At 42.5% G+C, this 22,470-nt stretch overlaps 1 protein-coding gene across 1 annotated transcript in view; it reads left to right on the forward strand.

The window, feature by feature from the left end:
- SLC22A23 (solute carrier family 22 member 23) overlaps window positions 1–22,470 on the forward strand; it is a 109,722-nt gene that overhangs the window by 55,335 nt on the left and 31,917 nt on the right. The window contains 1 exon segment of the mRNA XM_053952189.1: window positions 18,959–19,127. Within this exon segment, the coding sequence (XP_053808164.1) occupies window positions 18,959–19,127 (169 nt within the window).

Raw genomic sequence — 22,470 nt, forward strand, 5'->3', positions numbered from 1 at the left:
TTTCAAGTTAACCTGTCATTAAACAAAGGAAGCATTGTGGTTTTTTGTTTCTGGTCATCATGTCCTTCAGAGTTGAGATAGAGTAGATAACATAGTGGATGCCGGAGGGAAGAGAAACATAAGCTTTCCACATCCTGAAACTTCCCAATTCCCATAGCTTGCTTTCAGTGGCACGTTTGGGAGCCCATAGAAATACGTTTATTTAAACAACCTTACATTTACAAACTGTGTTTTTGTCATTTGGGGAAAAGTTTAGCTGTCAGGAGCTGAGTTAGACCTTCTGCAAACTCTTGTTTCAGAGCATTGGTCTATAGCTTTTGCAAGCTCAGTGTCTGCCTTGCTTGAAATCTTTGAGAAGCAAACCATTGTTTCCTTGAACAGTGTTTTGAATTAATACAGTTTTAATTGGTTTAGAATTAATTTAATTCATGGTAAGGGTACTGTTTTGCAAATGTAAAATTAAAAGGATTTTATTTGGAGATTCAAATAGAGCTGATATAATTCCAGCTTTAAAAGTGCAGAAAAGTGTGAATTGTATTTAAAGGGTTCCCACTCACTTCCTAAACCCCCAACCACCCTAGCAGCTCTTGCCTTTGCTTGTTAACCTTTTCTGAAAATAAGAGTCAGCCAGCTGTCATACCTGAACTATCTCCAGATGAAAAGCCACACACTTGAATGAGTTTTCTAGAAAGAAAGACTAGTCCTACGTATTGCAGCGCAGTATTGGAGATAAAAAGTAAGTGGAAGGGGGGTATGTCTTAAAATAAGGTGATGTTTTCCTGGGCTGTCTGGTATCTCTGCAGTGCACTCTGTCAGCAGGTTAAAACTGAAGCCTGTCAACAGCATCCTGCTGCTTGTGTAAGAAGGAACATCACTCACCCCATCTCAGGATGCCCGGGTCACCTCAGGGTGTGCAAGAGCAACAACAAAAATGTCATTCAAAGTATTTGACTTTCTAAATTGACCTTTGTACTTTATCTGACTCCTGTGCTGTGCGGCAGTTCTTGCATTGGGGAAGGCTGTTTGAGTGGTGTTTGCAGGGAGATTGGCACAAATCCTCTGTCAGGAGTTTGGGAATGAGAAAGGTCAGTGTTTATCTGAGTGGATGGGTGTGTACCCAGTGGGGAAAGGAAAAGCAGTGATTTAAGAAGAAATTATAAGGATATTTTATTTTATGCATTGAATTTCTCTGGGGGAAAAAAACCCAAAGTTGTCTCAGTCTTAAGTGTTGTTCCCATTCCTTAACTGTTCCTGTTAGCTGTTAACTGTTGAATTTAATTTTTTTGCTTTAATTTTTCTTTTGAGATGTCTGAATGAAATTGTCAAGTCAAAGGTCACCAGCTTACTTCAGTGCACTTTAGATTTCAGCAAGCTTTAGACACTATTTAAAAGCATCTTTGTCAAAGTCTACCTTGAAGATGCAATAGAATAGAAAGTGTTCTCAGATGCTGGAAGCAATTTAGCCATAGCTGAAAAAAATTGATACAAAGGGTGGTAAGCCTGTACCAGAAGCAAGGAATGTCTGAGGTGTACGGTATTTGGCTGTGGGAAGGGGTTGGGTGCCAAGCTGCTTGGGATGTAGTTCTTTTGGAAGAGAGAACCAGGATCTCTGAAAAATGATGCTTCTCTTTGCTCACTCCATATCTCTACTCAGTGCACAGACCTGATACACTGCCTGGTTTTGGAAATAAGCAGGACTGCACCAATGAAATAGGCAAATTTTGTTTGCTAGTATCTCTAAGGAAGAGAAATGCCTTAATTCCTCCACATCACCTCTTCTGCTCCTTGATTTCCCATGCAGAATACATCCTTCATCTTTTTCCTGAGAAAGAAATTACTGTTCTCCAAATTCTTACTTCTTCAGTCACTTGCATTTGTGTGCTTATGATATGTAATGGAGGAAGATCTTATTCTTTGAAAGAGCTGTCCCAGAGGAGACTCTGGCCTCTCTCAAAGAGGCATCTGGTGGTGCCTGCTGAAGCATTTGCAATGCACACAATGGCAAGGCTAGATTTGGGGGAAAATTCCATCAAGCATCTAACACAGAAGCAAATAGGAAGAGGAAAAGAGGGCAGGTCAGGCTGCTTGTTTTGAGGGATTATTTATTAAGACTCAGATCTATGCCTTTGGATTAGGAGCAGATTTGGCCCACGGCACTAAGTCTGTAACACAGATTGGTATGCCTTTGTTTTCTAATATAAGATACAGGAATCTGCTGTGTTGCCAGCATTGTAAATGTACTAAGTTATTTCTCTATTGCCCCTCTTTATTTCGTTCCAAAGATGTTAAGCCCTTTAGTGTTCCAGTCTGTTACATTCAATCCAACAGACATTTGCATTTGGAGCTTGTACAGTGCTTTGTAGTGAGCTTCTCATGGGGAATGCAGTCACAGAGAACTTAAGTTTTTCAGTCATGGCTTTGCTTTTTTCTAATCCTATATAAAGTGCATTAGACCCTGGGCTTTGGATCTTCATACCCTTCAGTGTGTAACTTATTATAGGGATCAGTTAGTTCAAGGAGTAGTATGTGTGGGAAATGCTGGTACTACTAGACTTTTGTGATTTCTTTTATGAAGTGCTTCATCTAAAAATCTATAGCACTTGCAGACATTACCAGTTATCTTAAAGCATTATGGAAACCAGACCTTATCCACCCCATCTCATCTACATTTGCATGTGTATTTGGGAATTCAGTGCTTTGGTTGCTCACCTGACAAGGAATGTGGTGAGGATCATATTTCATGAACATAAGTGTCTCCTCTGCTGTGCCTGTGGTGCTTTGGTGACAAACATCATTCCCCAGGGCTGCATGACCAGCAGTCTTTCTGACATAACAGCTTGCTGTTGAGACAGTAGTGGCATGTGGTGTGGCAGGGTTAGCCCCAAATTAGGGCTTTTGTTTTCCTCTTTATATTTAGAGAAGGTGCCTCTGGTTGCTGCCATACCTGCTTCCACTCCTGTGATATGCTCTGTTCCCCACATGGCCTCCACCATCATCCTCGTGTCAAAGCAGCCCCAAGATCTGGGGCAGGGATGAGAGCCCTGAGTGGGTTGGCATCTGTGCAAATATCCAAAAACTCCTGTGCTAGAGGATTGCTGCTCATTGCACCACAGCCATGCATGGCTTCTTCCAGGCAACCTCTGGCCAGGTCTAGCGTGCACAAGGTGTTCTTAGATATATGCATTTGCAGAAAGGTCTGCCACCCCCTTGCTGGAGACTGCCACTCCTGCTCCTACTTATCACTGCTTAAAGCTTGCAGTAGTTTTGTGTTTGTTTTTAATAAGAAAAGACAGCAACAAAACCAACAAAACAAAAATCCCTCTTTAATGGCAAAACAATTTTCTGTTCTCACTGCAACAAAAATTTGAGAGAGGGGAGAAGTTCACTCAAGTGGAAGAACTGTAGTCCATTTTCCAGTAAAGGGGATCAAATAATCTGAGTGTCCCAGCAGCAAACAGCACCATGTTAATCGCACCCCAGAGAATTTTGCAGTTAGCTGTTTTCAGACATGTTTTTAATTAATACAATATCTTAGTTCTGTTGAATTTAGAATGAAATCATGTCTCAAATATTGCCTGTTGCTCTCAACTTCTACCCATCTGAACTTTAGAAAACTTGCTTCAGCTGTTGTGGGGCCCAACTTGTGAATCTTTAGGAGACTGGATATTTTTAATTACCTGGTTTTTGGAGAGTGCAATATAAGTCAGCTGCATTCTGATGCTTACTGATACTGAGGCATGTGTAGTTTCCCCTTCTTCTGAAGTGCTATAATTTTTTTCCAAAATCCATGGGCCAGTTGTAGTTGCCCTACTTGAGTCAGAAAAGTCAGGACATGAAGATTAAATACTCTTCCCTCAGCCCACCACCTTTCTGGCAAGACGTGAGAAAGAAACCCAGACTACTTCATAGTGAAGGTTTGTTACAAGCTGCATTCATGCCTAGGTAAATTCACCATCTCATTGCAGATAATGGTGTTTTTTTTCTTTTTTTTTTTTCCTCTTTTTTAGTTTTTGGTTGTTGTTGGTTTTGGTGGGGTTTTTTTGTTGTTTTTTAATTTGCTGCTTTTCTGAGCTGGAAAGAAACTATTGCAGTGGATTCGTGCAAAGCTGCTCTACCCTGTCCCAGGAGCTGGCAGCCCCTAAGCAAGAAGACTGAAGCATATTTTGAGTCAGTAGTTTTTGTGTTAGGGTCCTTTGGTGATACAAGGTAGGTAGTGGAAGTGTGGATAAATATTGACCGCATATGCTGCAGCACATAGTCATTAAGTGGTTTATGTGTGAAACCATGGAAGGAAGGGGTTGGAACAGAGACACTTTCTCCTGTTTGATGTGAAATACCTGGTGGTAAGAGATATAATCAAGAGAAACATGTTCTTAGGGTGGTTGGATATACACTGTACTCTTGTTTTAATTAAGCCTTGTCTGTTACACTTGGTGATGCTTGCAGTGGTACAAATATCTGTTTGGCTCCTTTAACATCCAGCATGTTTTGTTGAAGCAGAAATAGTGTGGTCAGTGACTAAGTGGAAGCATAACTGAAGCGTTGGGTCCAGGTCCTTGTTTCACAGGCTGCAGGAGTGGTTTTAATGTAAGACTCCTTCTGGGCATAGTTTCATTAGCTGAAAATGTTTGCAGATGCTGTGATCATATGGGTCTTTCAATATCAAAAATCGTGCCCAAAGTTATTTTTACAGAGCTCATTCTGATGTTGGCCAGTTAGGTGTCTTGTTGCCTCATGTTTTGTTTTTGTCATTAAAAAAAAACTAAATTCAGATATCTTTATAATTACAAATTCCTATCTGTCTCTGAAATAAATTGTGCCTTCTTTGAATGTTTCTAGGAGGTTAATGAATAATTGACTGCTGAGTAAAAGGGAAGAGCCTTTTAACAGAATTGAATCTGGTGTGATGTATGAAAATTAATGGTTAGGCTTAGAGCTTTAAATGTGATATAAATATTTTTAATATTTAGACAAGAAGATGTCCTTATTAGAAACAATTTCAAACATTTTTATTTATTTTGCATGCCTCTCAATGAATTCAGTTTCCCAAAAAAATGAAACTTAGAGTTTGTGTATTTAGGACCTGTACTTGAATGCAAGGACACTTGTTACGTTATTTGTGATTAAGTGAGGGAGAGCAAGTCTGGGTTTGGGTTTTTTTTTTTCCTTCCTCCTTAACATTTTTCCCTCTTTGTTATGCTTGTGCAGGCATCTGTTCAAACTGAAAAGTCAGCTCTGAGTCTTTGTACCTTCTAGGAAGGAAGAGTGTGCAATGATTTTTAAAATAGAAAATATTTTACATCTGTTGCTTTTATAGTTGGTTTTATATGTTAGCTACTGATAAGCCAGTAATAAATCAGTGCAAGCCCTGCACGCCTACACTTTTCCTTCTTTGAACACAGCTTGGATATTTTTTGCTCCCTGCTCTCCTCTGTGTGGTGAACTGCACAGGGAGTTTTCCTGTGTTGCAGAAGGATTTGGAAATGAAGTTGCTGCCGCACTTCAGATCTTAATCTTCCTTGCTGTTTGCAGATGATACTTTGCCAGTCAGCTGGGTCAATATTAAACCAAGCTATGCTGCCTAAAACCCATCAGTGCCTCCAATTTCTCATATCTGGAGTTCCAAAACTGACTATAAATTGAGTTCTTTTAAAGGGAGGAAGACCACAAGTGACAAGGCTCAGCCATCTCCAGCTGCCAGTGAACTGCGCCGCCAGCCTGGGGCAAGGCAGGGGCTGATCATTTTCTTTGCTCCATTTTTGTTTACCAGTGTTTGTCTTCTCCTTTTAGGGGCTTGCATACCACTTTCTGCCAGTCATGAGTGAATATATTAACGTGGTTAAGTTGTCCCTGGGTGGTGGTGGTATTGTTGCTATTATATTGATGTGTTGTCCTCAATTCCACACCCTCTAAAAATTTAGTATTTTCTTTCTGCTTTGATTTTTGTTTAAGTGATTATGCAGAAACTGGTGATACCAGACAGCAATGGAGATGGCAGCCTGACAGTAATCTAGCTCAGAAATTCTGTCTTTCAACTCCTCAGCCCTTCTGTATCCATTTGTTTCCATTTCAGAGGTGGTCTGCCTTTTAGTTGACTTTATTTTAATCAAATGCGGGTGAGTACAAGGCTGTGATGTAGATGTGTTATTTATAGCCCCATAGCAGTCAGGTGCAAAGTGATCTGAGCAACAGCTCCTGGTCAGGTTAAAAGAAAAACCACCCCAGGGTGAAGGTTATACAAATAACTCTATGTAGACAAAGGTGCGGGTGTGTGATGTCTGGATTTTGGGGTGAGGGAAACTCATTGCTGGTAGTGAAACTGTTGTGCTGGTTGTGTGTTGTTGGAGTACTCATCCACTGTATTTACTGGCAATTTACCCTCTGGCAGTGAATGCTGGAAAATACAAGCAGGGAGGTGAGGGCAGGGGAGTGAGCTCTACTGTATGACAGCACATCCCGGTGCCCTGGGAGCTGACAGTCTCTTGCTGCAGAGTGAAACAGAGGGCAAAAGCTAATTAACTGCTTTGCAATTCTTTTCTGCATGAAAGGTAATTTTTTATTTCACCACCAGTGCACTGGTTCTGCGCAATGGGTGCAAGAGGCAGAGCGAGCAAAATAACAGGAGTCTTCCCTGCTTGCTGCTCTGGGATAAGGTGGTACCTGTGCCCTCTCCCAGCACTGTGCTGAGATTGGATACAAAGCTGGGCAGGTTCTGTGTGCCTTGGGCTGCTCCCACATTTGTGATTTCTGATGCAGATATCCGGCAACTCACTCATCTGGAGCAACTCAGGGTGTTATGTCACCTAGCTTTTGTGAATGCCTGACATTTCCTCTTCTTTAGGCAAGAGCTGGAAAGGAAGTTGGTTTATTTAGAAAAGGGTTTTTTTTGTTTACTTCTGTCTATTCATACTCTTGGTAGAAAAGATATTCCTGCTTCCATGTGAAACATCTGGCTAAATTATAAATGGGAGGAAGAAATGGCTTAACTGAATTGTTATTTATTCATTAATTTTGTAGCTCTGATTTCTAAATTCTATATTTCATTGTGGCATAGGCCAAATATAGCCTCATATTGCTGTTAAATTAAGCAAATAGTGATAATAACAGAAGGCCCTATTCTTAAAAACCTGAGCTAAAATATGGTGTTCTGCATTGAGGCAGGCAATGCTGAAGGAAGGTGGTTCCCCGTGCAAAGCCCTCAGGAGCCACCTGGAGCAGACCAAGTGCTCAGTGGTTCCAGTCTGAATTCCAAGTTTTCCAGTTCCTCTGTCTGTGCCCTGTTTTAAATGAGAAAACAGTGATTAAACCTTCCCTGTGTCTGGGAATATCATGCAAGTGGACAGGGATATGTAAAGAGACCTGCTTACTGTCCAGTGCTGGACAGCCTTGTGCAGCAGCTTTCTCTAGGGGTCTAGAGAAATTCTAATTTTGATTAGAAACATCACTCAGCAAGACGGGAGAGCAGTTTTTGTCTTCTCTGCTTCCATAAAATTAATGTTCACTTACATTTGTATATGTTTATTTTTTCAAATTATGTGTTCACAGACTTTGTTTTAGCAAAAACAGATCTTTAAGATTTAGTTATGCTTACTTCCCATGTAACCCAGAATACCATTTGGATATAGTTCTTTAGCTGCTAACTTGGTAAAATCTGGATATAAGCTACAAGGTGGTTTTCCTAATTGGACTGTGCAACTTGTTAGATAGGTTTGTAGCCTGAAATCAGTTCCTTCTTGCTCCCACAAGTGCTGGAGAAAGTAGTTTGTAAGCTTGTGGAGTGAATAGTCTGACAAAAGGCTCTGCCCTCCTTTCCTGGGGATGCTTTGCCTTTGAGCCATGTGCCTGGTGCTGCTATGGAGTCCTGGAGAGTGTTTCCTGTTCTGTTGGATGTGTGGTTACCCGATCTGGGAAATATTCAAGCCCCTAAGACATTCCTGTGTTGTTTATGCCAGGAGGAACACATGCCCACAGTGTGCTCAGGTTTGCTGTGTGCCTGCAGGTACAGGGACCTGCCCTGGGAGGTGGTGGTGTCTGAACCCTGCATGGGGGTGCTGAGGATCCACTGTCACACCAGGAAAGGCAGGATCAGCCACAAAGGCTTTTTTCCTCCCATCTCTCAGCATTTTTCTCATGGATAGGAATTCTCATGTAGTTTACCATGTTCCCTTATATGATTGAATATGGTTAGGAAACAAACTGGTGTTTGAGTTGAAAATTGTATCTCATCTCCTGTACTTTTTCAGTTCAGTCCTTTTTTATTCCCTTGCTGGCTCTGCAAGAAGATACAAAGGAAAATTTGGAAACAGTAACTGAATTATTTCTGTTGTGTCAAGCAATGCTTGACACATATTATTCAAAGCTGAATGTGGGAAGGAAATCTGATATGATCAGCCAGGGGCACTCCTTCTGTTAGTTATCTCTCTTCCCTCTCATGACCATAATCTTCTTTCTGTCATTCTCTCTCACTCTCCCACCTTCTATACATTTTTCTCTTGCTACAAAAGGGTGGTAAATATAGGAGGTTTTTTTGAAGTACCTGAAACTGTTCCCTTAGCGGGGGTGATCTAACACCACACACGATACAATTCTTGCATAGGAAATATCACATAAGATTCATGTTGCCATTTATGTACTATAAGCAAACAAAGTATTGATGCACAAATAAAAATACAAATAATGGAGAAACTGCTTGTAGTGTGCATTTGTCTTCAAAGTCAGTAGCAGAACTTACTGCAGAGAGAACCTCCCTAAGATTGTCTGACCTTAAGAGTACAGCTTGACTGTCCCTAGGCAACGTGAAGTCTACACCAGGCTCTGCTGGGTGGTCTCCTAGACAGCATTACCCCTAAGCACAGCTCTTCTCTTTGGCTTTGTACCACCACAGGTACAGCACAGCCAAAGAGCTTGCATTTGAAACAGAAAATCACATAGAGAAATAGTTAGGTGCTGCTTAGAGAAGGCTAAGAGTCATTCATTTCTCAAGGTGTGGGTATGGGCATATATCTTCACAATTTTAGCCATAGCTGTGATGTGTACAAAGTCTACTGCTGTTGTAATCGAAACAAGTGAAATCCGCTTTCGTGAATTGCAGCTGGATTCTTTCCAAGGAGCTTGGTTTCCTTTTAATGTTGGGCTATTAATTAGCTCAGCAATTCATTCTAGTTTTATTTGGAGCAACTCAGCAAGTGTTGCCATATTTGAGCTCTTCTGTAAGTGGCAGGAGTTTTCTTGAAAGAGGTCTTTCACCACAGAAAAGTGAACATACCCATGGGAGGATGGTTTCTACTCAGGAAGATCCATCTATTCCCAGCCTACTTGCCAGCTTCCATGGAAAGAAGATGTGAAGAAACATTGTCTTTCCCTTTTTCAAAGTTATTGCAAAGCAATAGGAGGTTTTCCATCCATTCAGCAAAAACATTTATTTCTTACCCCAGTTTTAACAGGATATATTACTACTTGAAACTACATATTCATCTTGGCTGTGAGAAACTCTTGAATAAACTCACACATTTTTCAGGGTTGATTCTGGATAAACTTTGAATCCCAATGGATGTTTCTGGGTGGTCTGGTTTGCTATTGCACAGACATCCTTAGCACAGCAATTTACATGCAAATATGAGATGCTGGAGGCATTGTAATGCCAATTCCCTTTTTATTGTTCTTCCCTGTCTAATCAGGTTTTACCAAATCAAAGAATTCTGGTACATAACAGGAAAAAAGCTTTCACAAAAGCTTTTGTCTGGTATTTTTAAAGATAGCAAGGAAGAAAATTAAGGAATGTTTAAGCTTTGGCAATCCTGAGGTCATTTTATGTTGTATGTGACAACAGCACAGTGAGGGATGTGCTCACCTCTGTGTGTGTGCACCCACAGGTGCTAACCTGCTGAGTTCCCCTTGGCTTGAAGAGATGTGCTTGGAGAGGGTTGGAAAGGGAATGCTCTTTCCCTGACAAGTTCTGTGCATTGTCACAGAGCCCATTAGATCACACTCTTCACTGCAGAACTGCCCACAAACCAGTCACAAGCAGACCCCGCCATACAGAGCACTCCGTGTGCACAGAGTGGTGGAAGGTGTTCTCTACAGCACAGAGATCATGTATTTAACATAAGGAATAAAAGCCTGTAACCAGATACTGAAGACTTGATTTTTAATGAAAAATAGAATTTTCATTGCTTCAGGAAGCAGATTTTCTCCCAAGGTTGGATGTCATATCTTTTTCACTTTAAAATCAATTGACCAAAAGGAAATCTTCACTGGTCTTTCCTCTTTTTTCCCTAGAATATATATTCTTCTTTCCTTATGGGAATGTTACTTGGAAGATAAAAGCTCATTGGGAAATGGAAGAGGAAGAACAATATCTGTACTACTTCTAACTGTGCACCACCTGCTATTGTGTCAGGAGAAGTTTTCTCACCATCTATGCATTACCACAGCCTCATTTTCCTTTTTGTATCCTCTTATGCTTAAAATTAGAGGAGATCTGACCAGGGGCTGTCCTGACTGTTTTTATTCAGGCACAGTGGTTGTGTGCAGTGTTTGGCATGGTTCTCTCCTGTTGGGTGGGTGTCCCAATTCTGTCTGCCTGCCTTTGCCTTCCCCAGACCTGTGTCAGGGTTAATGCTGAACCCTGGAGACAGAGAATTATTAATGCAAAAGTCACCCCTTAGTCTGAGTGGCATCTCCTTCTCCAGTGAATGCATGTGAATGCATGCTTAAAGCACTCAAAATACAGCATCTCATTGGCTCTGCATCCCTGCAGTTCCCCTTTCACAGTGTTCATTAAATATCTATCCAGAGTGTGTGGCATAAATCTTTAAAAACAAGGCTGCCCTGGGGGCCAAATGTGTGACAGCCTTTCACAGAGAGGCTCACTAATTGCTTTTGATTAAATTGCCTGCACTTCTGCTGGCCCTCACTGCGCACTGTCAGCCAGCACTGCCCTGTTCCGGGCTCTCTCCGACGTGGTGATGCCACTTGAGCAATTCAGGTCCTCTGAGATGGGATGGGTTATTCAGGGCATCACCCTAATCTCCACTAATTGCTTCTGACATCACAGGGGGATCAGGGGAGGAAAAGGAACTAGGGGCTTTTGCCTTTACAGTTATATCAGAGTGTATATATACACATATCCATAAATATGCGTCTAAGTTTATATATATGCACATGTGTATGGGGTTACAATTGTATTTATGAGAGTTTAATAAACAGCACCCAGTGTTTGCTTAGACTCTGTGGATGTAGTCCCATTCAGGGCTTGTTATGAAGTTGACACAAGTGAAAGGAGCAAAGTGCTTTCCAGGGATTGTGCCTCTGGGTGTGAGGTTCTTCAGGCAAGCTGTTTCCCTTTGATCTGAGGGAGAGGATGCAGGGCAGGCAAAGCTTTATTATGACCTAAAAAGTACCAAGCACATATCTTGATCCTGCACTTACTTTTCTTCCATTCTTGTCCTTTCTGTTTGATAAGCTAGGCTGCAACCAACTCAAGTCTTCTGTTGTCAAATTCTTGATAGCAACATACAGTTCTGCTGACAGTGTGCTCAAAGCGAGGGCTCAGTGCATCTATTCACTCATCCAATAGCATGATGGTAATGGTGAAAAAAATCCTCCTTGGAGGAGCACCTCATGTGAGATCAGTGCTTGCAGAGAGAGGGGCTGCCCTGCTGTCTCAGTGAGCTGGGAAGTGTTTAATAGACCTGAAACAAGGTGTTACGCTGTTACTTCTTTGTTCCTGCTTCTTTGAGGACCATCATCCATCTGCATCCATCTGCAGGTTGCAAACTGAGCTTTTGAAACAGCTGCTGTTGGAATATTGTTTGCCAGTTGATAAATTAGGAGAAGTGCAGATTTCCAGCTATTGAATTTCTTCTCTGTTCTTATTTTAAATAGCTACAATATTGTTAAAAATTCACTAACAAATACAGATGCAGATCCCTTTCAACTAAAACATCAAAGAAAATGAGCTCCTCTGATGTATCTCACATCAGTTTTTGTTTCAGCTCCTCTCATATGCACTCCTGTCAAAAAGATGTCAATAATGATTTAGATCCTGCTAAGAGAAAAGGCACCCAGCTGTTGTGAACAGCAGAGGTGTTAGATTTGCAAAGCATTGCTGTGACCAATTGTGCATTTCCTATAGAGAAAGATGCCTTTTTGGAACAAGAAAGAGTCTCATATATTTCTGTGCAATCTCAGTTTTTTGCAGAAATATTCAAATATTTATATGGGTTTGGAGAGTATCCTAAGAGAGGTAGGAAATTTTAGACTGGAGGTGGGGGAGTTTTTTTTTTATAGATGGCAATTAACATAGATAAAAACATATGTCATGGTAAAGCTTTTAAATCACTTTTAAATTGCATTTCAATTAAGCCATCTTTATACTGAAATCAGTATCTTCTCTATCTACCCATTTCTCATGCTCTTTGTCACTGCTGTTTAGGTTTCCAGGGGCATTCTCCTTGTGTTGTTCCAGAATGCTGTTATTCACATCCAGGAACTGTCACCAAAAGTCAGTGCTGGCTGGGAGCTGCAGAGATGCTGCTGCTGCTTTCCTCTAGAAGTAGGATAGATGGCAACTGCAGCACCTCAAATGTGATTTAACATTTCTTTGGGTTTATTGCTTTGTATATGGCAGGCAGCGTGGTATATTAAAGGTTTCTTATGCAGTCAGCCATCTGTTTTGTAAGATGTTGTTTGTCTTGTGCAATGTAAAACTTGGCAAATACAGATGCCATGGGATGAACGGAGGAATGGCACGTGTTTCCTTCTCTGCCACTGATGCTCCCTGGGCAACAGCTTGCATCCAGGGCATAGTTGCAGACATCTCTGCATCCCACACGCTGGTCAGGCAGCTTCTGCTCAGGGTCTCCTGTCCCTGGAGGAGCTGAGGTCAGCCTTGCCCTGCCCTGCTGTGCTGCATATACATTGTGTCTGGGAAGTCCACAGCTCCTGCGACCGAGTTAATGAGGTTTGAGTAAACACCCTGCATTGAATCTAACCTGGCTCTGTGCTTGTGGTCCAAACCCTCGCCTGTGGGTAGCTACAGACTGTCTGCAACTCAGAGGAGAGCTCCTCCTAAAATACCCTGACACAGTTGAGCAGTACCAGGCCTGAAATAGGGATGGTGTGTTACTCACCTGTGCCTTACAGGAGCAAGTCAGGCATGTGGAAAGTAAAGAGTGGGAAGGTTGCACCTTGTGTTTTAGTTGGATTTTGCATGAGAGGTGTAGTTATATTTACTTTTTTCTTGCTATGCCTCTCTGTGAGACTGCGCAGTATATCTAAAGGGTATTTTGCCTGGCATCAGTTTTGGCACTATCCTGGTCTTTGTATACCAAATGGTCATCTGAATTAGTTTTGATAAGAAAGAATTCTGTTCTGATTAGATATTTCCCTATCAAGATAGCTCCAGGCAATCTATTGAGGTCAGAAATTAAATGTGTTGCTGCACATCTGGCAAGGTGTTGTGCTGGCTGCCTGCCCTGGTGCCAGCCTGACGGCTCCGTCAGCTCAGCTTATGTCAGTGCTTAGGCAACTGATTTGACACATATTAAATGTGTTAATTAAATGGTGGACTACCATCTGTTTAAAAGAACTCTCACCAAATCGATGATATGTAGAAAAGTACCTTTGAAGGACCGCCTGTGTCACTTCACAGGTGTATTTTAGAGTAACTTCTGTCCTGATGTGCTGTTAGGGGAAAATAATACTATTATTCGGCCATTGGAGGTTCAGTCTATTGCTGTTCTTTTTTCTTGGCAGTGGATTGGATTTCTCCAGAGAGGAAATTAGATTTTTCCTTCCCTTTCACTCTGTCTCTGTCCTGTGCTTACATCAATTGGTGGTTGTCTGTGCACTGCAGTGTGTGTGATAACCTTTACTTCCACAAGTTACTTCATTTACTGTTCCCTAATAAACTGTATTTACACATAATGCTTCTTTCCTTCTGGTGACAGCAAAGGCAATCAAGATAATGTGCTCCTTGTAGAAATTCAAGCAGGAGTGAGTGTTGGCTTAGCCTGGGCCATTTCAGCCAGGACTGAATCAGAAGTGTGCTGAGAGATGAGAAGTGTACATAGCCCATAGGTAGGGCTTGCAGTTCTTAGAAATTTGTGTCTAGTAACCAAAGGGAAATTAGTGTATATAAGCAGATATGCTGGATTTTATTTTCCTGTCCCCCTAGCAGCCAGCTGCAAACTTGTCTAGGAGTTATTGATAGTTTTTGCTGCAATTTTATCTGGTCAGCTAGCCAAAAGTTAGTCTGGGGGCCATGTTATTCTAGGAGTATCCAGTGAGACAATTTGTTTACAGCAGAGGGCAAATCCCACAGAGAGTGTTGGAGGAAGACAAGATCCCAGAGGTTTGAGCAAGCTTGGTGGGAATTAGGAAACACAGCAGCAGCAGGGACAGGGTCACCTCCCAGCAGTCTTCAAGATCATTGTGACGGAGGTGGCAGAGCTCATCGTGCCGAAAGGGTGACCTCAGGGAGCACGGAGGTGGTGGGACATGCTGGAGGTGCTGAACAGCATGGGAAACTAAATACTCTTTGAGCATTTCTTTCCTTTTGTGCTCTGATGAAAAGCAGAGTCCAAAGGTAAAATTCTTTCTTAGGGTCACATCCTGTGCTTGACTTTTGGCTGAGGCAAACACAGCCTTGGTGCTGTAGGCTGTTACTGCCACTGGGAATTTCTGGTGTCCCACATTTTACTCCTAAAGCTATGTTGCCAGAGAATTCTTCTCAAATTATGAGTGTTGTTTACTTGCATCTCATTTTTTTCCTCCCTTTTGAAGCAGAGGGGTGCTAAGATGGAAGGAATTAAGAGTATTGGGTATGCAGTAATATGAGGGAAACTGACAGAAACTGGGGGATTTTGTTTGTGTTTTTTTTTTTTTTTTAAATATAATGTGCAACTGTGAATGTGAATCTAGAATCAGACTGGTTCCTTGGGGATTTTTTCAGTGTGAATGCTGTTGGCCAGCAGATGCTTTGACTTGGCCATTTTCTCCAAGGGATACTCCTATATAATTATAGTCTTGGTAGCTTACAGATGGAAACTGGGCAGGAAGAGAACCCTGGAAAGGCACAAAAAGCTGCTACCTTGTGGTTTCAGATGGAGCTATAACTTGGGCTGCAGAACAAGAATTGCTTTGTGTTTTGGGTCTGGAGATGGGCGAGTGAATGCTAGAGAGTTGTTCAAGCACTTCAATGTTGCCTCTTTTTCCTCTTGATATGCTATTTGCAAATGACTTAACTTCTTTATTTTTTTTTTTTAATAAAAGTATTTGGCTTTCATCCTTGTGCAAATATTCTGAGAATAAATGTCAGCCTTCTAAGAAAAATGAGAGGGTTTCTGAAATCTGAAACAGATTGTTACCAGTGTGCAAGTGCAAGATCGAGTGAGAAAGGACAGGATGTGGCTCTTAGTCCCTCCATGGCAGTGACAGCTTGCCTGGTGGGATTTGGAGGAGGTGGGCTATGCAGGGCCATGCTCTGTGGCTACAGAGCTGATGTTAACCCAGTAATACTGCAGTTCTTCCCAGTGTCCTGTCTGTATGTTCATAGACTGCTCCTTCCATAGCTGCAGGTGGAGAGGATGGGAGATAAAAACCAGTTGGAAAGGGGAGAGGTCAGCATTTCAGATGTCAGGCTGTGGCATACTTATGGTGGTTTTATCTCATTTTCCCATCTTCTTTGCAGAAGAGGTTGCCTGAAAAACTGTTGTAAAGGACACCAGCCCAGTTTATCCATCCCAGTGCCAGGGAGAGAAGCTGTTAGCAAAGACATTTTGCCCTTTTTAGTGTAAAGACTTGTACCTCTTGTCACCAGTATCTGTTGGATTTGCATTGGTTAAGCTGTTGTCAGACCTGTGGTTTTACCCTGCCTCTCTGCTGATACCCAGAGCAGTGACCTCCTGCACAAGGCAGTGGGGCTGAGCCCCCAGAGCTTCTTCAGTAGCTCCCTCACTCACACCCCAGCAAACCCGAGTGCTCGTGGGCATAACACATCTGGCCCCAGGAGCCGGTTTCCACATTTCCCAGCCAGAGGTGCAATAATGCTGTGCAGCGAGTCTCATGTGTTCAGTGCCCTGTGCCTGGGATGCCTGTGGGGCCCAGGTCTGGATCACACCTGTGGCAAGACAGCTGCCCTCAGGCTGGGAGCAGTTTCGCCTTAGGGGTTGTCTGGGTCCAGCTTGTTTGTCCAGTGTTGCTGAGTGCCCATTGACCATGGGAGAGTCTGCCCCATGTGGCCTGAGCATGCCTGATTTCACTGCCCGAGTGCTATAGGATGGCTTTGCATGCAGGATTCCATTTGCCCATAAGATCACTTACCTGGGCCTTAGGGAAATTAGGTCTCTGATGTGGCTCTGCTGCTCTGACCGAGCTGCATAGAGTAGGAATGCTGGGCAAGGAAGCAAAATCCTTCATATGCATGTCTCCTTGCCCACACAAAATTTTCCAAGTAGAGCAAATGGATGTATCTGGGAGTTTTTGGTATTGACGGTAATTTCCGTGATTAGTGTGTATGATGAGGGTTTGCTCCATGCTCCATAAAGTAATTGATATGGAAACTTTTTCATTGATTCAGGGAGCTGGAACTTGCTTGCTCAATTTGCCATGGGTGGGTAAAGCTGATCTCAGTCTTGTAGTGATTTTATCTGAGTCAGTATTTTTGTCATGTGAACTGGGTGGAAATTGCTGCAACCACAGAGCCTCGTGCCTGGGTGCATCAAGGCCCCAGTGTGAGCATCAGCTGGGTGCCTTTCCTGCTGCTAGGGCAAGGCTGCTGTGAGAGTGGCTTTGCTGCAGAGGTGGGAAAGGGTTGACAGACAGATGCTTGCTGAAAACTGCAGTGCTGAATCTTTTATCATATCAAATTGAAGCCAGGTATGTTGGAAAGTCAGTAGGCTGTCCTAATATGTTAAGCATTTCAACAAAGATGTGGTATTTCATATGCTGCTGATGTTGCTTGAAAGCCACGCTCACCCAGCTAGAGCAGAGATTATTTTCTTGTCATCTCCAGCTTTCTTAGAGGAAAGGGCAGAAACTGATCATATGCATGTGATATTCCAGAGAAGAAAATAAATGCTAAACAATTTCTGAAGCTATTTTCTTTCTATAGAATGAATAACTGCTGCATGTAGAGTTTTTTATTGTGCACCAGTGTCTTAATAAAATATACTTTTATTATTTGGTCACCGCTTCCTGACTTTATATAAAAGTTGATATCTCGCTTATTTTTCTTTTTACCTGCTACTAACCTGAGCAATGCAATTGAAATGCTAGAGCATATCTAATGCAGACTTCCTGTTTCTATAGCAACAAAACTCGACCTTGTACTTAAAGAAGGAATATTGGAGTGTGAGTTACTTGTAAGGTTTTGAAAAACAAACAGAAGCACTTTATATTTGGAGATTAGAGAAATAAAACGGAAGTGACCTCTTTGCATAGAACAGTAAAAATTTCCTAAGCTTGGGATACTTCATTAGTAAGAATGAAACCATATTAATGTCATAAGGAGCTCTGTGTTTTAATCTTTTTTTACCAAATTAAAACGTAAAAGCCATTTATAGCATGTGAGAGTCTTTGAGAGCTTTTTCTCCCCCTTTCATTTCCAAAGCTGCTGTGTTTGTGGTTAGGCTAATGACAATTTGGGCTGCCTGACAACAGACACAGTTTCCTTTTGTATTGGCAAAAATCCACTGGTAGTTTTTGTATTGGCTGAAAAGAAAGGGAGCAAAATGTGTGGTGTTTAATCCTACATTTGATCTACAAGCTAATTCCTGGTCTATTAGTTTAAATCTGTGTTACAGTGATAAATGCAAACTGCAGGTTAGAGAGTGAATGAAGGAGCAACAGTCATCTCTTCCTATTTTCTTACAGCTTTTCAGTAAAAATTTTAATAACCATTAAATTGTAATTTAAAACCACCATAAGAAACACCCCATAGAAAAGCAACAATGCTGACGGCAACATATCACTAATGTTTCCAGGCCTCTTTCTGTATCAGCATTCCAATAAGTGCTACACAACATTTGTGGCAGGTTTATTGAGCTAAAGTATTAGTCTGTGCAAGTGAATGTGGGCAAATGGGAAATATGATATAGAAACTTCTATTACAATCTTACTGGAGAAAAAAAATTCCACAAGCCAGTCCCATTTTTGTGTTTGCTATTTCTTCTGTGACTTTTAAAAATTTTGTTATTTGGCTGTGATTCTGATAAATTCATCTTCTGACTGAATAAAGTTAGTCAGAATTCAGGGTTGAAGGAAACATTTGATCTAGTGAACTGTGTTTTATCTACTCACTTGTCACAAGACAGCTGAGGCAACCAAGATATCAGTGGTGATGGTAAATTGCCCCACAGCAAAAAGAAGGATGGAAGGCAGGATAAGACAGATGGGAGGTTGGCCTCTCTGAAAGTTGATCAAGATAAGCTATTGGGAAAAGCAAACCCAGAAACAACACACTCAGCAAAATCCAGCTTGGAATTGGCTGAGTCAGAGCATATTAAGGTGTGGGCAGGTGGCATCCTGGGTGCCTGCATCCTGCTGAGAGCTGTGCTCTTTCACCTCCCAGCAAACTGTTTGGAAAGGCAGATGGTGTCTCTGAGAAATGTGAAAAGCCATGTCCCAAGATCTTTGGCTTGTGTTTAACTATACATTCCCTTTTAAAAATAAACACCTTATTGTTAGGTAAAATACTTCTCTGCCTTAGGCAAAGACTGAAGGAAATCTGGCAATGAGGATACAGCAGGTATATGGAAGTTGCAATGTTTGCACCACAGACAGCTGTTAATGAGCTTCTCTAGAGCCTAATTACGGAAGGAAGCAAAATTTATTTGATTCAGCATAGCTTTGACCAAAGCTCCTGAAGGACATGAACTCCCTTAAAGTTTCCTAGAGATGCTCTGGGGGTGTCTTTGCGGATGGGGGATGATTGTCTGTGTACTCTGTGTTTCAGGGATAGAGCTCTGTCCTCCCGGGCACCGGTTCATGGTCACCATGGTGGCAAGCTTCATCGAGATGGCGGGGCAGTTCCTCATGCCCGGACTGGCTGCCCTCTGCAGGGACTGGCAGGTCCTCCAGGCAGTCATCATCTGTCCCTTCCTGCTGATGCTGTTTTACTGGGTGTAAGTATTTCTTCCCCTTGCCAACGAACTCCTCATGTTGGATTTGGGAGATGCTCCACTGTCGGAAAGCGTGTGTGCTTCACAATACATATGAGCCTTTCCTTTTGCTCTTCCACTCACCTTGTGCAAAGCTTGACTTTGAAATAAGACAGAATAACTTTATAATCTGCTGTAGCATGCACATATGCTATACCCTGCAACACGGTGGGCACTTGGGAGACAGTCCCCTTCCACGGAGGTGAAGTTGCACTTTGTTATTATTCTGGCTGCCATGTCCCCTTTAAAGACCAAAATAGTTCTTGAGAGGATGCATCCCAGCCTAGCTGTTGTCAGATTGTGACTGCATGGCTATGTTTTCCCTTAATACCTATGTTGTGGTTCTGGACTGACACTGCTGTTTTCTTTGATCCAAGAAAAGTTACAAATAACATCTGTCAGCCCTGGAACAAGCACACTTGGATGTTTTGTATGCATGAGGTAGTCAGCCCTGAACCAGACTTGATTTTGCCCAAATTAGCACATGCTATGCTGAAGTCTGGGTGGCTGGTCTGTGCCAGGCAGTGGCTCGGGATTGTTCCTACAAGGAATTCCCCGCTCCCAAGCGGTCCCACTCCTCTCTGCCTGTGGCACTGTGGTGTTGGTACGGCTGTCCTGAGAGAAGTAGGATGGCTTTCACCTTGGGAATAGTGCCAGGTCCATCTCCACCATGACTTTATAAACATTCCAAAAAATCTTTCTTTAGTGACACGCAGTGGTGGCATAAGACAACAGAGGCTTATGAGAGTAGTGTTGTACAAAACCATAACAATAAGAACACTAACAAGTCTAAAATATTTCGTTATTGTACACTGAGAAAAATGAGGGAAAAGACCACTACTCTGTGCAGGACCAAGCTTGTTACGTACCATGGCGAGTTAGGCTGCTAGTTGTAATGCCTGACCAGTTACAACATGTAAAAACTTGTTACAGTGTGTAACAGTTGTATTTTTGTATTAACTTCTTACAGAGCCCTCCTGTGTTGACCGTGGTAACCCTCAGTGGGGATTTCACTGCTTATTCCCAAGGTAGACGTGCCTCAGCATGGGCAAAATGTGCACTCAGGAGAGTTACAAGTCCCTTGCAAGATAATGACAGCAGGGGTGGGGGGTTGCCCCTGTATTCCAACATACAGCATTTAAATAGCTGTCATCTTGACAGTGTTAATCTCGATGAATAATGAAGAGTGTTCTTGTTAATCTACGATGCTGTTCTTCTCTCCCTTACCTGCTGTGTGTTATACACATGCTGGTCTGCTCCAAAGCTTCATGTAGTAATGCCCACCAACTGGAATACCCGATGTCCACCACTAGATAAAACACAATATCAAACAGAATATTTAGAGATATTTGTGTCCAAAAGTATGGTACAGTAGTATGGAGATGCCTAATGAACATGGGGGATGGCATGGAGAACTCAGCAGTCTTCTGGAGGCCCCATATCTTTCAGGTAGTTTTGGCAGGGTCTCACACATGTTGAGAGGTCATTCCTGAGTGACATTGAAAGGGAGAGGAAATGCTAAAAATTATTCTGTAATCTGCAAGAGCTCTGTGGCTTTTTAGCTGGGCAGGGCAGGCAAACCAAGCAAATAAGTCCCCTTTATATATTGTGGAGCATAGCAGCTTGATAAGTAGTGGTAATAGCCAGAGGATCAGGATTTGTGTTGCCCAGGGTTTTTGCATTTGCAGAAATGAACCTTGGTTGGGATGCCTCTTTAATTACGTTGTCAGTACAGTACGTACTTTTCTCTTAGGGTTTTGCTTCCATCTGTTGCACATTCTCTGGGAAGCGTTACCATTTTATTACCTCTTTCTTTCTTTCCTTCCAAATGGAACATGGACCCGTAGCATGTGTTACAGATAAAGGAAGAAAACTAACTGATTGGTAATAAAAGAAGAACTGGAAAACTTCACTGCTTGCTAATTCCCCATCGTGTACCCAAAGCAGTGAGTCAATAGATGCTGCAAATAGCCCCTGCACTGCCTCCTCCTTCCTCTGTCCTCTCTTTACTTCCATCTCCTGCTGTGAGAGTGCTGTTTGCCCCTCCGGGCTGGGGCTTAGCCCTCTTTCCACCTATGGTTTTGCTCTTCTGTCGGCCACATGCACATGGCAGGCTATACAGTCCCCAGGAGGTGCATGGCTGAGTGGATTGGGAAGCTGGGCATGGATGGGGGAAAAGGGAGAGGCAGCAGATTTGTTTAGGAGGGATAGGCAGATGGGCTTGGATGCAAAAGTATGGAGCAGATACCCCTACTGGGCTCTTAGGTCATTCTGGAAGGGCAGAAAGGCACCCATGTAATTCAGACATGGGCACAGGGGTTTGTGACAGGTGTATAAAGATAATGTAATAGAAGTTAGAATCCTTTCAAGTGTGTGTGTGTGTGTGTGTGTGTATTAGAGCCATAAGGGAAGGGGAACTTTAGTTATACAGGCCTTATTTCTTCTCCTTTGAACAAAGGAAGCTCCAGACAGGATGAATCCATGAATGTCAGTAAAGGTATCAATAACTTGAAATGAACTCCTGCTTCATTCTAACCAAAACGGAAGAAATGAGAAGAGGTGGCTGGTTCTTTTCTGGTGCTTTTAGATAGGATTTACTCGCACCAAGACACAAAGTTGCAATAACTGTGCTTGTTGACCTGAGGCAGACCCCTAATTGACAGCACATTGCAGCCTTTTCGTGGGCATCCATTTTCCATCCATCTGCACAGAATCACAGTTCTCCTTCCAGCTACATGTGGTACCTTCCTGGTCTTTATAAAGGATTCTTCTCTCCTCTTAGGATTTCTCAAACTTAACAGCTTTCTTCCCCAGTGTGCCTTCCAGTCATCCTCCTCTCCTCTCCCAAGCAGCAGCAGCTGTGGAACAGGAGATGAAAGTTTAACCCTACCCCACCCCCTGTTCTTTCCTTGACAGTGAAAGCATGGCCCTTTCCTTCCTGATGGAGGAGGTAGCAGACTATCAGCCAGCTATGCAAGGAAAATATTGAAAACCAAAGGTCAGCAGGAAGGAGTGCATGCACTGGCTGTGGTTCACCAGGAGCAAACTGTCTGCACACCTTGGAGCAGGAACACTGAGGGAGCTTGGTGTACTGCTCTAAGAGAGATAGGAAACAAAGGATGGAGTGGCACAGAAGGGTTGTGGTCATGCTCTGTTTAAAACAATGCAGCTGATGGGAACTGTAAGCCAAAGGAATGACCCAAAAGGTGACCAAAAGCTGAACTTTGTGACATTAACTCAATAATATGTATTGCTTTTCACACCCCCCATATGCTAATAACTGAAGTCACCCAAATTCCAGCCTAAA

The sequence above is a fragment of the Vidua chalybeata genome, chromosome 1 (assembly GCF_026979565.1).
Source record: "Vidua chalybeata isolate OUT-0048 chromosome 1, bVidCha1 merged haplotype, whole genome shotgun sequence".
NCBI classification, from domain to species: Eukaryota; Metazoa; Chordata; class Aves; order Passeriformes; family Viduidae; genus Vidua; species Vidua chalybeata.